Here is a 17,620-nt window from a genome sequence, read left to right on the forward strand (position 1 = left end):
ACAGAATTTATAGGGGGAGTCCAAAGAAAAGCAGAAAGATAGAGAGGGAAATCGGGAGGGGGAGCAAGGAAGACGCTCTGTTTATTTTTATGCATCCAGAGCTTAAGCTTTTGGGTTCATTCAAAGGCCATAGAGTTAAGTCAACCAAGTTTGACAAAAATAAATAAATAAGTAAGAACAAGTCAGCCTGGCTTACTCTTCATTCTCAACGATACTGGCTGAAGGGAAACAGAAGGTAAAGCCGAGCCTTGGTGCATAGACGTGGCCAGGCCTGGGCGCCTGATCTGTGGTCCCCCGCAGCTCCGCCACTTTACCGCTGATGATGAAGTGCGTGGAGGAGAAGAACGGCGTCTCTAAGCACATCTGCCGCTTCATCCTGCCCATCGGCGCCACCGTCAACATGGACGGAGCCGCGCTCTTCCAGTGTGTGGCCGCGGTGTTCATCGCCCAGAACAAGCAGCTCCCCTTGAACTTCGTGAAGATCATCACCATCTTGTGAGTGTGGGTTGGCCCGCTGACCCCTCCCCTGAGAGTGGACACGGGCTGGCGGAGCAGGGCTCCTGCGGTAGCTTCTCCCACTGAGAGGCCCCTCCCTGACCTCCCCTCTCTCCCCCCCACCCCCCCCCCCCCAACCAGGGTCACCGCCACAGCGTCCAGCGTGGGCGCCGCGGGCATCCCTGCTGGAGGCGTCCTCACCCTGGCCATCATCCTGGAGGCAGTCGGGCTGCCGGTCGACATCTCCTGGATCCTGGCTGTGGACTGGCTAGTGTGAGTGTGGGTTTGGGGCTTCATGGGGGGCTCAGGGGTCCTCCCGGGGAAGCGGACGAGGAAGAGGGTCATGGAGAGCCTCTGGGCAGAAGAGGAGAGGAAGGCAGGAGTTTTAGAGGCAAGGGGATGGGACCTTGAGCATCCGGTCAGAGGGAAGGAAGGAAGGAAGGAAGGGGTCTTGGGGCTTGTGTGTAATAGAGTGGACCCTTAGGTCAGGCTGCTTGTGTTCAAATCCCAGCGCCACCACTGCCAGCTAGTATGGCCTTGGGATCGTATTTAGTCTCTGTCTCAGTTTCTCCATCTGTAAAATGGGGAGAATAATCCCTCCTTGAGAGGAGATGACTTAAACGCAACTTGCTTACGAGAGCCCCTAGTAAGTTGTAAATGCTGCAGACATAATTGGTAGCTATCTGTATTAAGCTACTAAGAGCATACAAGATTGGAAACATTTTGGCTTCAAGGTAAGTAGAGAATTACCATAGGTCTTAGCAGTATCACTCCTAGGTTTATACCCAAGAGACTTGAAAACATCTCCACAAAGACTTGTACACAGATGTTCATAGTATGTTATTCTATTAATCACTATTCATAATAGCGAACAGGTAGAAGCAACCCACATGTCCACCAGCTGGTGAAGAGAGAGACATAATGTCACCTATCCATCCAATGGACTACAGAATGGAGCACTGATACATCCGTGTGACCTCATGGGTGGCCCTGAGGGCATTATGCTGAGCGAGAGAAGCCACACTCAGAGGACCACATGGCCTATGACTCCATTTCTATGAAATGCCCAGGATAGGCAAATCTATATAAAGTAGATTAGTGGCTGCCTAGGGCTGGGGGAATAGCTGCTTAGTGGGTGTGGGGGGTTATTTTTGGAGTGGTAAAAATACTCCGGAATTGAATAGTGGTGATGGTTGCACAATTCTGAATATACTAAAAACCACTGGGCTGTATACTTTTTTTTTGATTGATTAAGGTATTACATATGTGTCCTTATCCCCCCATTGTCCCCCCTTTTTAAAATATATATATATTTTTTTTATTGATTTCAGAGAGGAAGGGAGAGGGAGAGAGAGAGAGAGAGAGAGAGAAAGAGAGAGAGAGAGAGAGAGAGAGAGAGAAACATCAACAATAAGAGAGAATCATTGATCGGCTGCCTCCTGCATGCCCCCTACTGGGGATTGAGCCCGCAACCTAGGCATGTGCCCTTGACTGGAATCGAACCTGGGACCCTTCAGTCCACAGGCTGACCCTCTATCCACTGAGCCAAAGCAGCCAGGGCTGGGCTGTCCACTTTTTAATGGGTGATTTTATGATATGTGAATTGTAGCTCCATTTTCTAAAATGTCGCATAAACACAGAAAGCATCAAGAGGAAAGAAAAAGATCCTTGGGATTCTAAGGAGGAGAAAGGCCTGAAGGAGAACTCGGTGTTTCAGGGGGAAGAGGAGAGGTGGAGGTGGAGGATCTTCTGGGGCCCCAAGAGAAGGAGGGGGTGACTTTGAGGTTCCAGAAGGAACAAATCTTGTTTTATTGGAAGAAGGATCAATAGGGTCTGGAGAGGACAGAGGAGGAGACCTTTGGGGTTCAGAGGCAGAGGAAATATGATGGGACACTTTGGCATTCCAGAGGCGAGGGGGGTGGGGGCTTTGAGGCGCTAGGACAGCGGTTCTCAACCTGTGGGTCGCGACCCCTTTGGCGGTCGAACGACCCTTTCACGGGGGTCGCCTGAGACCATCCTGCATATCAGATATTTACATGACGATTCATAACAGTAGCAACATTACAGTGGTGAAGTAGCCACGAAAATAATTTTATGGTTGGGTCACAACATGAGGAACTGTATTTAAAGGGCCAGAAGGTTGAGAACCACTGCTCTAGGAGAAGGGATCATTGGCATCCTGGAGGGTGGAGGGATGCCCGGGGCCCGGGGCCATAGCATAGGGTTCTGTGTAGGGCGGTGTGATGAGGACTTCGTGATTCCCGGGAGAGACGGGGGAGAGCTGGGCCTCAGCCCCACCCCTCCCACTCATGTCCCCGTCACTCCTCGCCTTTCAGGGACCGGTCCTGTACCGTCCTCAACGTGGAAGGCGACGCCTTTGGTGCGGGCCTCCTCCAGCATTACGTGGATCGGACGAAGCCCGCCAGCTCAGTGCCCCAGCTGCTCGAGGTGAAGACGTGTGTGGATCCGATGCCCGTCCCCATTGAGGAGGGGAACCCACTCCTCAAAAGCTACCCGAGACCTGCTGCGGATGCTGACGGCTTCGAGAAGGAATCTGTCATGTAAGCCCAGGAGGGACCTTCCCTGCCGATGGGGCACTTTGGACATTCAAATCGCACGAGATGGATAAAGGGACACGCCGGGGTTCTGGCGGCCCCGCCCGTACACTCCGGGGAGCCAGGGGCCCAGCCTCCCTCCCCTGCCCCAGATCGGTGAGGCTTTGCTGCTAGGACATATGTGTATGTGGGTGTGAATGTCTCCCCAAACCTCCCTGATCTCAACTCCTGCCCCCACCCAAGGTTACGGAACAGCAAATGGACAAGTGGCGTCCTGGCCCCCCATCTCAGGGCGTGGCACAGGGCACAGGTCGCCGCGTGGAACTGTGGCCTCTTTGATGGGATGTTCCCACATGTGCTGGCTCCTTTGCTGGTTATTTTGGTGGGTGTGGGTGTGTGTGGGTGCTGTGATCCACGGTACGCTCCACCCTGTCCCGGGAACTCTGGGTAGGGGGAGACTAAGGACAAACACTGCTGTCGCTCCAGAGGACATTTTTTAGCAATAACATTGCCAAGCCCTAACCAGTTTGCTCAGTGGTTAGAGCGTCCGTCCCATGGACTGAAGGGTCACGGGTTCAATTCCGGTCAAGGGCACATACCTCAGGCGCATTCAGGAGGCAACCAATGGATGTTTCTCTCTGTCTCTCCCCCTCCCTTCCACTCTCTAAAAATCAATGGATAATATATCCTTAGGTGAGGATTAACAAAACAAAAAAAAGTTGTCAAGTATATCTAATCAGATGTTTTTAAGAATTTGACTAGAAGCACTAGCTACACAGGAATAAAAAACAAACAGGACAGCCCTAACCGGTTTGGCTCAGTGGATAGAGCGTCGGCCTGTGGACTGAAGGGTCCCAGGTTCGATTCCGGTCAAGGGCATGTACCTTGCTTGTAGGCACATCCCCAGTGGGGAGTGTGCAGGAGGCAGCTGATCGATGTTTCTCTCTCATCAATGTTTCTAACTCTCTTTTCCCTCTCCCTTCCTCTCTGTGAAAAATCAATAAAATATATTAAAAAACAAACAAACAAAAGAAAAAACAGGATAAGTGGCACTTCAGGGAAATGTCTGTCCGTCAACACTATGGGCAACCACCAGGAGATGCCACGCACGCCTACCGGGATGGCAACACACACACACCACGTCCTGTCGGGCATGTGCGCAGCTGGACAGAGCCCATGCATTTCTGGTGGCAATGCAGAATGGTCCAGACACTTTGGAAAGTGGCTAGGCAGTCTTTTCTTTATTTTTTAGAGAGGGAGAGAAACATCTATTTGTTGTTCCACTTATTTATGTATTCCTTGGTTGATTCTTTTTTTAAAAACTATATTTTTATTGATTTCAGAGAGAAAAGGAGAGGGAGAGAGAGATAGAAACATCAATGATGAGAATCATTGCTTGGCTGCCTCCTGCACGCCCCTACGGGGGGTTGAGCCTGCAACCTGGGCATGTGTCCTCGACCGGAATTGAACCTGGGACCCTTCAGTCCGCAGGCCGATGCCCTATCCACTGAGCCAAACCGGCTAGGGCCGTTGGTTGATTCTTATTTGTACCCTGACCAGGGGATCAAACCCACAACCTTGGCCTATCGGGACAACCCTCTAACCAACTGAGCTACTTGGCCAGGGCGGCTAAGGCAACCTTATCAAAATAAAACATACACTTCCCATACAGCTCAGGAGCCCCACTGCTGGGAATTTACCCAAGAGAAATGAAAACTTCTGTTCACAGAAAAACCAGGGTACAAATGTTTATAGCCTCTGTCTTTATAATTGCCAAAATTCAGAAGGAAGTCTGGTACAATCCTTGGATAAACTGGTACAATGCTCATTATGAGATTGAAGGCTGCTTGGCAAAAAAAGCAAGTACTGGTACACAGTTGATCCTCGAACAACATGGGTTTGAATTGCGAAGGTCCACTTATACGTAGATTAAGAAAATAAATAAATACTTGCATTGTTTTGATCTGTTGGGAGTCTGGATGCAGAGGGCTGACTGTATGCATCGCTCTATGTCAGGGGTCCTCAAACTTTTTAAACAGGGGGCCAGTTCACTGTCCCTCAGATGGTTGGAGGGCCGGACTATAGTTTAAAAAAAAAACTATGGCCGAAACCGGTTTGGCTCAGTGGATAGAGCGTCAGCCTGCGGACTGAAAGGTCCCAGGTTCGATTCCAGTCAAGGGCGTGTGCCTGGGTTGCGGGCACATCCCCAGTGGGAGATGTGCAGGAGGCAGCTGGTCGATGTTTCTAACTCTCTGTCTCTCTCCCTTCCTCTCTGTAAAAAATCAATAAAATATATTTTTAAAAAAACACAAAAAAAACTATGAACAAATTCCTATGCACACTGCACATATCTTATTTTGAAGTAAAAAAACAAAACGGGAACAAATACAATATTTGTATTTGCATGTGGGCCGCGGGCCGTAGTTTGAGGACCCCTGCTCTATGTCATATACTAGATCAGTGCATACAGGGGACTTGAATGTCCATGGATTTCCGTATCCAACGGGGTCCTGGGACCAGTCCTGGATACTGAGGGACAACTTCAGTTCTGGGAAAATCAAGTTTGACTTATGGGGGGTCAGGGCCCCTAACACCCCTGTTGTTCAAGGTCAACTGTACTCAACATGGGTGCATCTCGCAGATAATATGTGGAGTGAAAGAAGCCAGAAACGGTACATACTATATAGTTCTATTTACATGAAGGCCTGGGACAGGATAGAGCAGTGGTTCTCAACCTTCTGGCCCTTTAAATTCAGCTCCTCATGTGGTGACCCCCAACCATACAATTATTTCCGTGGCTACTTCATCACTGTCATGTTGCTACTGTGATGAATCGTCATGTAAATATCTGATCTGCAGGATGGTCTTAGGCGACCCCTGTGAAAGGGTCGTCCGACCGCCAAAGGGGTCGCGACCCACAGGTTGAGACCCGCTGGGATAGAGGAACAGCGGTGGTGGTCTTTCGGGTGCTCGGGGACCGGGAGAGGGCGCAAGGGAACCTTCTGTGGTGCAGCCGGTGTGACATGTCTTGATATGGGTGATGCTCACACAGATGGGAACGTTTGGAAAAATCAGTGAACCTTCGGCACTTAAGTGGTGTGCATGTCTCCTATGTAGATTATCTTCCAGTTAAAAACGTTGTGCATCTCATAGGAAGAACTTCACTTGTCGCTGTGATCACTTACGTAAGAAGGCGGGTATCCCTTGATAGCCGAAGTCTCACTGCAAATAGTCCCAGTAACGATTTGCGCTTTTAATCCCAAATTTGTTATTTAAATAAAAGAACCTGCTGTGCAACTCGTAGCCCATTGTACACCACAAGTGTCTCTAGACGCAAGCGGCGGACCTTCCCCATATGCCAGGCGCCTCTATAAAAAAATATTTTCCCTGCCAAAACCGGTGTGGCTCAGTGGATAGAGCCTCGGCCTGTGGACTGAAAGGTCCCAGGTTCGATTCCGGTCAAGGGCATGTACCTGGGTTGCAGGCACATCCCCAGTGGGAGATGTGCAGGAGGCAGCTGATCGATGTTTCTCTCTCATCGATGTTTCTAACTCTCTATCTATCTCCCTTCCTTTCTGTAAAAAATCAATAAAAATATATTTAAAAAAAAAATATTTTCCCTAAGTGGCAGCCCTGACCAACTTCTAAATCATTTTTCGGGAGAATTTTCAAGAACACCCGAATTGTGAGTAATATGTTTATTTTTATAATATTCATTGCAAATTGATTTTTTAAAAAATTAAATTCAAAATATCGTGGCGCGTGGGGATGGTTTCCGTTTTGGACGCGTGGCAGTTAACTGGCGAGTCCCGTCTGAGTCCCGGATGTGGGCGACGCCGGCTGCTGCTCACCTGCTCCGACAGGATCCTGTCTGTGTGTGACTGGAGCGAGTTACACATTCTGATCTTATCTCCTGGGTCCCGGTGCAGCCTGCTGCCAGCGCCTGGAGGCAGACCAGTCCCCGTGCAGTCGCTGGCATCTGGATTATCTTTAGCATCTTCTCTTCCTCCATTTACTCTCGTGATCATTGCCGTGTGGTAATTTAACGCCTATCTGATTCTGTGCAAACTTGTAGATTGCATACAAACAGAGCCAATGAATGAGTTTATTAGTGTTGGGTAGTTAAGTAATTGGTTTTTTTTCGTGCTTGGTGGGTTGTTACAGAAATATTTAAGTGTTTTGTCAATATTTGGGGAAATTGGTGGTGGAGTTTTTGGAGGAAGCTGGGAGCGAGTGCATTATTCCCCCGCTTAAAATTGTTGTTTATCCTCAAATTTTCTATTGAATGTTTTTTTTGGAGGATGGATTAAGTTTACATTGTGTGGGATGCCTGTTTAAAGAGGTACATACCTATATATGCAACATATTGCATATACTATCTACATACATGAGTGCATTATTTTCCTTGCTTAAAATTGTTGTTTATCCTCAAATTTTCTATGGAATGTTTTTTGGAGGATGAGTTAAGTTTACATTATGTGGGATGCCTGTTTAAAGAGGTACATACCTCCATATGCAATATATTACATAGACTATCTACATACACAATATGTATGTGTACAAAGGATATATAACCGGGCCAAGTTCCACCAAACTACTTTAGCCACCCTTTTCTGTTCCATTTTTAAAATGACCTGAGTACATGCCACTAGTTTGCCTAAAACGATGATCTAAGGTCATATAGAAAGACTGAAACCGCCCTAACCGGTTTGGCTCAGTGGATAGAGCGTCGGCCTGCGGACTGAAGGGTCCCAGGTTCCAGTCCGGTCAAGGGCATGTACCTTGGCTGTGGGCACATCCCCAGTAAGGGCTGTGCAGGAGGCAGCTGGTCGATGTTTCTCGCTCATCAATGTTTCTAACTCTCTATCCCTCTCTGTAAAAAATCAATAAAATATATTTTTTTAAAAAAACTGAAACCATCTCAAGCCTCTCAAGCCCCTTCAGTGTAGACAGGGGCTTAGGTGGCTCCAGACTTGGTCCCTGCTAGAATGTGCGCTCCTGGAGGGAGGGGCCTTAGGCCTGTTCCCTGCTGTCTGCCCAGAGCACACACAGGACCTGGCGCATACTGGGCACCCAGTCAGTCTGCAGGATGAATGAACTGGGCCCCAGCTACACAGGAACTGCCCGCCTACAGGAGGCTGGTTCAGGTCCCTCATCTGCTACCTGCCGGCGATGGGACCTTGGGCAAACAGGGCCGCCTTTCACTCCGGTGACAATGGCTGTTATGCCACACCCAAAGGTGAAGGTTGCATAAGAGAAGAAAAAGCACGCACCTTGAGGCCACTCCCTAGACCAGGCTCACCTCCCTCTCCCTTTTTCCATTGCCCAATCCTCTGTTATTATTGGGACAGCCCTCTTTAAAAAAAAAAAATGATTATAGAGAGCCCGGCTGGTGTGGCTCAGTGGTTGAGTGTCGACCTATGAACCGGGAGGTCACGGTTCAATTCCCGGTCAGGGCACATGCCCGGGTTGCGGGCTCGATCTCCAGTGTGGGGAGTGCAGGAGGCAGCTGGTTGATGATTCTCTGTTATCATTGATGTTTTTATCTCTCCCTCTCCCTTCCTCTCTGAAATCAATAAAAAAATATATTTAAAAAAATTATTTTAGAGAAACATCGATTTGTTGTCCTACGTATTCATGCATTCATTGGTTGATTCTTGCAGGTGCCCTGACCGGGGATCAATCCCACAACCTTGGCACATGGCCACCACACTCTAACCAACTGAGCTATCTGGCCAGGGACTGGGGCAGCCCTCTTGCTCCTTCCAAGGAGCCTGGCTGGGGAGGGAGGGCTCAGGCTGGCCCTGGATGGAGCTTGGGCCTGGGTTCCAGACTCAGAGTGGCATTCTGGGGGTCAGGCAGCACAGGGACATGACCCTGTTTTCTCTCTCCTGGCGGCAGATCAATGCTTCCAGGCCTGTAGGCCTCCCCTCCTGCCCCCCCCCCCACTTTTTGTGGGTCACCTTGTTGAGGTATGAATTACATACAATAAACTGCATCCATTAAAGTAGACAATTAGATGAGGTTTGACAGATGTATACACTGGTGAAAATCCACCACCACCGTCCAGATACATCCCATCCCCATGTCCCCGCCACCCCAGGCCTCCCCGCACTCCTTTGCAGACTTGCCCGCCTCCGCCCCCCAGGCCCAGGCAACCACTGATCTGGGTCACTGAGGATTTGAGTTTCACAGTGGACTCAGCATGTCGCTTTTGGTGGCGTCTGGCTTCTTTTACTTCACATGATGCTTTTGAGAGTTGTTTTTGCATGGGATCAGCGGTTCATCCTTTTTATTTTAATTGCGGAGGAGTATGCCTTTGTCTAGATGATGTACTATCTGTTACTAGCCCCCAGTTGGGGGCTGTTGTGTATAAAGGTGCATTTGGTCACAGGTCTCACTTTTCATAGCACACATTTTGTAATGCCCAGGGCAATGCACACAATATTTACAACTTAGTAAAAGCATTGTCCCCTCCAACAGGACGCAGACCCCTTCCCTCCTCCTGTGCCGTGTTAATCCCTTGGCTGCTGGGCCAGCGGGAGGCCCGGGAGGCGCCAGGGGGAGCCAGGAGGGTAACAATAGGGGACGCATGGCCGTGACCATCTGCCAATGGATTCATCATCCACCATGGAATGTTTTCCTGTTTAAACCACCTGCGTGGCCACCACAGTGCATGTGCTGGCTTGAATGTCAGCTCCGGGGAAGTCCCCTGGGCTCTCCCGAAATAAAGTTCCTGGATAATGTAACCAACCCACCTGCACGCGATTTTAAAAACCATCTCATATTGTCCGAAGGGTAAGTGAAAGGAGAAATAAAAGGGCAGGCATTTATAACATGCATTTCAATTGGGAATGCCTCTCCCCAGAGCCCAAGGAGGTAGCCCGATGTTTACACCTGCAGCGCAGGCAGCTCCCAACACGGCTGGAAACACGTGGTCTTGGTGTCTAATTGCCAGGAGCCGTGCGAATGTGATTCTTCTGAACTTGTTGACAATCTTTGGCCAAGTTTTGAACAAAACGCGATGCAGGCTTCCCTCATTTTACATGGGTTTGCACTTCCTGGAAAATTCAGAACCTGTTCACGCCTTACAAAAAGCACTTTGAGTCTGCAGGAGGAGGGAGTTAGGCTCTGGGCTCAGAGAATTATTAACCAGGCTTTACAAGTAAGGCCAAGATTTACTTAGTATGCGCCGGTATGATGTGCTGGTTAAAATACTGAAATACGCCCTGGCCGGTTTGGCTCAGTGGATAGAGCGTCAGCCTGCGGACTCAGGGGTCCCAGGTTCGATTCTGGTCAAGGGCATGTACCTTGGTTGCGGGCACATCCCCAGTGGGGGGTGTGCAAGAAGCAGCTGATCGATGTTTCTCTCTCATTGATGTTTCTGACTCTCTATCCCTCTCCCTTCCTCTCTGTAAAATCAATAAAATATATTAAAAAAAAATACTGAAATACTTCTGGCTGATGAATGGTATGAGAGCAATTGAGAAAGCAGTAAAATGCAATAATGGCAAATTGTAATAGCAATTCATTAGTTCAAGTTCATTGTCGTGATGGGTTTTCTATCATATAATTAGTTGGTAATAAAGATAATATTGACAAGACAAAGCTATCAGACTGTATTTTAAGGGCTAGAAAAGTTTTAAATGTAGTTGCTGTTATGTTCTGGAACAGTGAAGAGAAAACACCAAAACACTATGGTTGATACTAAGAGCAATTTTTTTATCTACTGAAATCTTAAGTCACCTAATGGTTTGCAATTTTATGGGAAGTTGCTAGAAGCATTTGATGTGATTCCCTTATCAAATCACAGCTAAGGCAAGACTATACTGTATATAATATGAGTGTGTGTGTGTGTGTGTGTGCTGTGTCAATCAAGAAATCACACCAACAATTTCTAAATGAAATAAAATTAAATAAGTTAAAAATGAGTTGAGCTTCAACTTATGTTCTGTGCACATAACTTAAAGAAATATGAATCTATAGATAGATCATTTTGATTATTATTCTGAGAACTAAAAAAAAATACTTACATGCTCTGACTGGGTAGGTTAGTTGGTTAGAATGTTGACCTGATACGCCATGCTTGCGGGTTCGATCTCTGGTGGGGGCACATACAGGAATCAATCAATGAATGCATAAATAAGTGGAACAACAAATTGATGTTTCTCTCCTCCCCCTTCACCTCTCCCTCTTAAAAAAAATCAATAAAAAATAAATACATAAAAACAAAAAATTGATGACTATATTGACTTATATATTAATTTATATTAGCACGCTAGATGCAAAATATTTTGAACATCACCTGCACTTCGTGAATGTCCAAGGGGAATTTGAGGACAGTATGTGAGCTCTGGCCGGGCAGCTCCGCTGGTTCAAGTGTCGGCCCAATACACCAAGGTTCCGGTTTGATACCCGGTCAGGGCACACACAAGAATCAACCAGCGAGTGCATAAATAAATGAAACAACAAATTGATGTTGCTTCCTCTCTCCCTTCCTCGCTCTCTAAAACCAATCAATAAACAAACATTTGAAAACGGCATGTGACCAGGGACATTGCTTTATTGTGTGCAGGCGCCCTGCATATAAGACGTCCTCCACCCCTGGGCTGTCTTCCAAGAGCACTGCCCAACCACAGGTAACAGCTAAGTTGCCACCATGTTTCCAGAATGCTCCATGGATGGGACCCCAGCGGTCCCTTCTCGAGCTATCTGTACGTTGAGAGGCTAAAGACAGAGGCCGCGTTCTAAGAAGTCAGGCTTTGGAGACTGGGCCAAATCTGCATTTGTCTTTTCTTGCTGGTGTGTGAAGCGTCCTTCTGTAAGGGCTTCTTCACTCACCCGATCTATAGGGTCAGAGGGGCAGGGACTCGCCCAAGGTCACAAAGAAGGTAGTTGGCCACACCAGGACCCACACCCAGCCCTGACTCCTGACCCTTTTACCCATCAGCTGCCTCACAGCACCCCTGGGGGGCGAGTATGCGCATCACCCCCACTTCCCAGGTGCAAAGCAGAGGTACAGAGAGGCAGAGTCACGGAGGCCCCGGCTCACAGCGGGAGGAAGCCGCAGCGCTGGGGCTTGAACCCGGGGCCTCCCACTTCAGAGCCTGTGGTTTCACAAGCCAGGTGCACACACCCAGAGGGTGCGGACCAAGTGGTTGGGATGAGGAAAGTCAACAAAACTTCTCTATTGGTTTTGAATGTAAAAACGAAATAATTTAAGCCTTATTACTCATATACAGAATGACAGCAGTACCTGGATATCACTGATAAATACACACGTCAGGTTACATGCCCAAATAGTATTTACTCTGAGATGCATGACCACAGAAGGAAGGCAGCCATCCCTTTCCCTGCTAAGTGACAGGGGGGCCTCTTGGGGACCAGTAGTCGAGCAGGGCACACAGGCCCCTTCAGTGTGGGCTCCAGACTGACAGCCTGGGTTCGGGGTCCCACTCTGCCACTTGCTAAGCTGCCTGGCCTTTGGCAAGTGACTTTACCCTTCTGGCCTCAGTGTCCTTGTCTGCAAGGAGGAAATAGTAGCAGCTCTCGCTTGGGAGGGCGGAGGAGAGGGACGAATCAGCTAGTCCGTGTGGAACACCGAGAACAATGCCTGATATACAGTAAGTGCTCAGTCGCTGTGAGCTCTGGTTATTGTTTCTGTGCCTTGCAAGCAGGCAAACAGGTGCAGGAAGCTCAAATAATGAGGTAACAGTTAAGGAGTGGGGCTCGGATCCAGAACCCCACTCTTAACCACAGCCAGTCGCACCTCGGCGCTCTGAGCCCGTTTCCAGGGCTCTCCCAGGAGGGAAGCGAGTGGCATGTTGGAAGAAGGGGAGATGGTCATTCTGTCTGGCCAGGCGTAGAAGCCCAAAGGCTCACAGATGTCAAAGCTACGCAACAGAAAGTCCTGGGCCCCATGATAGGGCAAGGGCGCCCTCTAGTGGTAGAAGCAACCCCAGCAGCCAAGTGTCCCCGGGGCTCTTCCTGTGCGGAGATGGCGAGTACTCACGCAATCCTGGCGGGAACCGAGGACCAGAGGAACCGGGACACCGGCCCAGGGCCACTTAGCGGGGCTTGAATCACGATGATCTGGCCTCAGAACCTACACGCTTTCTCTTTCCAAAACTGTCCCAGCTCTGGGGCCCCGGGCACGACTTTGATGTCCAAGGCCCTGCAGGGCAGCTCCGTCTCCCTGGCCGGTCTCCCTGGCCCGGCGGCGGCGGAGACATCAAAACAAAGGGCGGTTCCCCTGACCCCCCGGCGCGGGAGTCAGGGCTTCAGCTGCTTCCCGCCAAACTCAGGAGCGCCGGGTTGGGGTACTCGGGGCTCTCGATGACCCCGGGGCCGAACTTGAGCTCCAGAAAGCGGCGGTAGTTGTTGGGCGCCTGCGCCATGAAGCCGGCGAAGGGCAGGGGCACGAGGGGCTGCAGGAAGTGTTCGGGGAACTCCACGTCCTGCCGGTGGTCCAGCCACGTGTCCTTGGTCATGACGCCGTTGCGGGGGTAGAAGGGCCACAGGTCCACGTGCAGGTGGTTGCTCTCGCTGTACTGCACGCGGAAGAAGTCGCCCTCGATGGCCTTCTCCCACACGAAGCCGCGCTCGTCCACCACGGAGCCGGCCTCGGCCCCCCGCAGCTGCTCGCAGTTGCCCACGTCCTCCAGGTAGATGCCCAGGTCCACGTCGTAGTCCCACGGGATGATGTCCCCGTGGCGGGCCGCCCCCAGCAGCGAGCCGCCCTCCAGCCAGTAGCGCACGCCCGCCGCCTCCAGCACGCCCACCACGTAGCGGGCGGTCTCCCGCAGCGCGCGCAGGCAGCAGGGGGGCGTCCAGCGCCCCTCGTACAGGTAGGACGGCGTGTCCCCCACCACCGTCCCGAAGCAGCGCGGGGTCTCCTTGCTGCAGCCGAACCATTCGAGGCGCCCCCCGTCCCAGCTCACCAGGCGGATGCCCAGCGCCCGCAGCAGCGCCGCCCGCCGCGCTCGCCCCTCGCGCTCCGCCTTCCAGCGCGCGTGGGCCGTGGTGAGCGGGGGCTGGCGCGCCGCCGGGAAGGTCACGTCCAGCAGCTGCACCGCCCAGCCGCGCAGGGCCGTCTGCAAGGAAGAGGCCGTTGCCAGCGGCCGGGCCAGCGGCGCCGAGAAGTTTGAAGAGGTCGCGCGCGCGCAAGGAGCACCACGGCGTCCCCTCCAGGGCGTCGCAGCGGGGCGCGGAGGGCGCGGGGCCGTAGCGCGCGCTCCACTCCCGCTGGCTGACGTTCAGGGCCAGGCAGCGCGCGGGGTTGGCCGAGGCCACCCGGGCGGCCACCAGGCGCGCCCCTCCGGCCCGGAGCACCTCCGCCATGCGCTCCAGCCGGCCTGGCGTCTCGGCCCTCGCGCCGTCGGGCACCAGGGCCACGAACTCGGTGGCCACGTAGGTCTCCGGGCGCGAGGCCGCGGCGGGCTGGTCCAGGGCGGGCTGAAGCAGTGCCAGGTGGACGTTGGGGATGCGGGGCAGGGCCAGGGGCGGGTAGGGGAGCACGTCGGCGGCCACCACCACGGGCTGGGCTGGGTCCTGCTGCAGGAAGGAGTCCACCAGCTCGGGCACCGCGTTGTCAAAGGCCTCGAACTCCCGCACCAGGACGGTGACATGGGGGCCGGCGGCGGCAGTTCCGCGGCGGGGTCCCCGGGTCCGGGCGTTCCTGGGCTGCTGCTGCAGCCACGAGACATAGAAGAGGACCAGGAGGTTGACGGTAATGGCGGCTGCCAGGGCAGCCTGGCAGCGGGTGAGCCGCATGGGGCTGAAGTCAGGCCCTAGCTGGGCCTCGGCGACATCCTGGGGAGGTGGGAACGAAAGGGGAGGCTAGAGCTGATTGTCAGCAACCCCTCCAACCCGAGCCTTGCCCTTCCTCCCAGCCTTTTTCTTATTTGGTTTCAGCTCTGACCTCCCCTCCTCCAGGAAGCCCTCCCTGATCTCCCAGACTGGGTCTTGCACTCAGCTCTGCACTCCTTCAGAGCCTCCCCCCATCCCCACCATTCTAAGTCATTGCTGTGTAGGAACCCATTCTGTCCTCCCACTTGTGAGACGCAGGGGGAGCCTGTCTTGGTCACTGCTGGGTCTCCAAAGCCACTCAGCAGAGAGCCAGGTGCCCATTAGGACTGAGTTTTTATCAAATGAGTCACCTTCTCTTCTTCCTTGTTCGATCCCACCCTTATACTCATTGTTAACTTCTCATTCATATTTGGGTTCAGTTATAAACACCCCAGACCCCACCCCCAAGCCCAGCTTGTACATTCTGCTCTCTCCCATTCCTTCCCCCAGGAAGCCACCCCTGATCTCTCTCCTGTCCCTTCCATACCCCACCCCTGGCTCCAGGGTGAGACTGATGCCTCAGCCTGGGCCCTCAAGTCCCTCCCCCGCTGCCCCTTCTCACTTCCTCAAATCCTGCCAACCGGTCATCTCTTTCCGGATGGTCAGCCAGCTTGTTTTAGTTTTACAAGAAAAGTTAGAAATGTTTTCTTAAATCAGAATTATCCCAATTTGTATGTTGGCCACTAGTTTTTTAATAGAAATGGGAAGTAGAATGGTGGCTGCCAGGGGCTGGCAGGAGGGGGAAACAGAGTTGTTTAATGGGTTTACAGTTGCAGTTTTGCAAGATGAAATCGTTCTGGAGATTGTGTGCCTAAAATGCGAATATACTTAATACTACTGAGCCATGCGCTTACAAATTGTTAAGATGATGAGTTTTATGTGTGTTTTATCGCGATAAAAATGTTTTTGTTTTGAATGGAATGGGCTGCGTTGAAAGAGGCTGCCAGTCTTAGGACTCCCCAGTTCATTGGCCAGACTCCTAAGCAACCCCCAGATGGCGCTGTCTCCCTGTCCCCAGTATAACTTGAAGTTTTGGCTGGTCTCCAGCACAGGAGGTGTAACTAAAGCTCTGGGTTCTCAGTAGATACTTTAAAAAAAAAGTCCCCGTGGATTTTTATGGCTTCCTTCTCCTCCCAGGGAGGGAGACATCAGCGATCCAGCTAATCGGCTAACCTTCCTAGCTCCCAAACACTCTGACCCATCCCCATTTCCACAATTGCCCCCTCAACTGGGGTCCACCCAGAGAGGTCTCTAAAAGCGCAAATATGACCTCCCCCTCCCTGCTCAGAGCCTCCTCAGTGTCCTAGGGGGAAAGTTTAAGTTTCTTACCACATCCCACCAGGCCTGTGTGACCTGGCCCTGGCCCGCCCGCCCCCCATTCCAGCGCCATCTCTGACCAGGCCTCCTCAAACTCTATGCCTAAGCCACCCCGGGCTTTTCTTCAAAGAGGTCTTATTTCTAAGCCTTTTCATACTCTGTTCCTGCTGCCTCGGACAGTCTCCTCTCAAACACCCCTTTCCCTGTGCCTTTTTCTGCTGGAGAACTCCAACTTAAGCTTCAAGGCACAGCTCAAATGGCCCCTCCTCCAGGAAGCCTTCCCGGAACCCCAGCCTGGCTCAGAAGTCCCCTCTGGGCTCCCCCATCCCAGCCCTGCCCGTTCTGGTTCGGCACTGTCTGGGGATGAGTCTGTCGGCCCCGCTGGACCCGGGAGGGTAGAACCAGGGCTGTCTCCATTACCACCATGTGTTCCTAGCACACAGCTGGGCACTGAAAATGCACATGGTGAAAAAATGATGGCCAGGGTCAGGGTTTCTGTGTCTGTAAAGCGCCTTCGGGTCCCTGGAGCCAAACTCTGCAGGTGGCCCTGCGCCTGGGGCCCTGCGCCGGTGTTCCCGTCTGTCCCACCAGGAATGTCCTCCCACCCCTCTCCACCCATCCCAGACCTGCTTGCCCTTTTCTGACCCAACTTAGATGTTACCTAAGAGTCTGCGTTGCACTTTAAGAGTGACTTCTTCACCTTTAGAATCTTGGCCTTGCCTCTGGACCTGAGGTGGATCCCTCCTTCCTCCAGTCCTTCGATAGCTACGTGTGGAACTCCTACAACATGCCAGGCACGGCTCTAGGTACTGGGGACACAGCAGTGGACACACAACACACAGACACGCAACACCCATGACCTCATGGAACTCATTGCTGTGGGTGGAAGGGAACTTCGGAACACAGAGTCTTCAGAGTCTTAAGCATCTTAGAGTCTTGGAGCTTAGCTACACGGAAGCACAGGCGATGCTTTTAGAACCTTCTAGAGCAGTGGTTCTCAACCTTCCTAATGCCGCGACCCTTGAATACAGTTCCTCATGTTGTGGTGACCCCCAACCATAAAATTATTTTCGTTGCTACTTCATAACTGTAATTCTGCTACTGTTATGAATTGTAATGTAAATATCTGCTATGCAGGATGTATTTTCATTGTCACAAATTGAACATAATTAAAGCATAGTGATTAATCACAAAAACAATATGTGATTATATGTTTTCCGATGGTCTTAGGTGACCCCTGTGAAAGGGTCGTTCGACCCCAAAGGGGTCGCGACCCACAGGTTGAGAACCGCTGTTCTAGAGAGAACATCCTCACTCCACCCTTGTTCCCTCCAGTCTGTTCGTCACTCAGAGACCAGAGAGAACCTGCCGGAGCCTGAATTAGATCCTGTCCTGCATCTGTTCAA

At 51.5% G+C, this 17,620-nt stretch overlaps 2 protein-coding genes and 1 long non-coding RNA gene across 3 annotated transcripts in view; 2 read left to right on the top strand and 1 right to left on the bottom strand.

Annotated features, from left to right (window-relative positions):
• LOC102427951 (neutral amino acid transporter B(0)-like) overlaps positions 1 to 4,409 on the top strand; it is a 13,183-nt gene extending 8,774 nt beyond the window's left edge. The window contains 3 exon segments of the mRNA XM_014450260.2: positions 301 to 495; positions 637 to 768; positions 2,832 to 4,409. Of these exon segments, the coding sequence (XP_014305746.2) occupies positions 301 to 495; positions 637 to 768; positions 2,832 to 3,060 (556 nt within the window). The 3' untranslated portion in view covers positions 3,061 to 4,409.
• Positions 4,410 to 6,655: 2,246 nt separating this feature from the next.
• On the top strand, positions 6,656 to 7,479 carry LOC111824513. The gene is made up of 2 exons (XR_002827607.1): positions 6,656 to 6,735; positions 6,914 to 7,479. It is a non-coding gene; the product is annotated as an uncharacterized LOC111824513 (long non-coding RNA).
• A 4,116-nt stretch (positions 7,480 to 11,595) lies between these two features.
• FKRP (fukutin related protein) lies at positions 11,596 to 17,261 on the bottom strand. Its single transcript, XM_023748835.1, is given in 3 exon segments — positions 11,596 to 14,194; positions 14,196 to 14,861; positions 16,876 to 17,261. Coding segments are annotated over 2 exon segments (1,491 nt in total). The 5' UTR covers positions 14,823 to 14,861; positions 16,876 to 17,261; the 3' UTR covers positions 11,596 to 13,330.
• Positions 17,262 to 17,620: the final 359 nt, after the last annotated feature.

The sequence above is a fragment of the Myotis lucifugus genome, unplaced genomic scaffold (assembly GCF_000147115.1).
Source record: "Myotis lucifugus unplaced genomic scaffold, Myoluc2.0 scaffold_1901, whole genome shotgun sequence".
In the NCBI taxonomy this organism is placed as follows: domain Eukaryota; kingdom Metazoa; phylum Chordata; class Mammalia; order Chiroptera; family Vespertilionidae; genus Myotis; species Myotis lucifugus.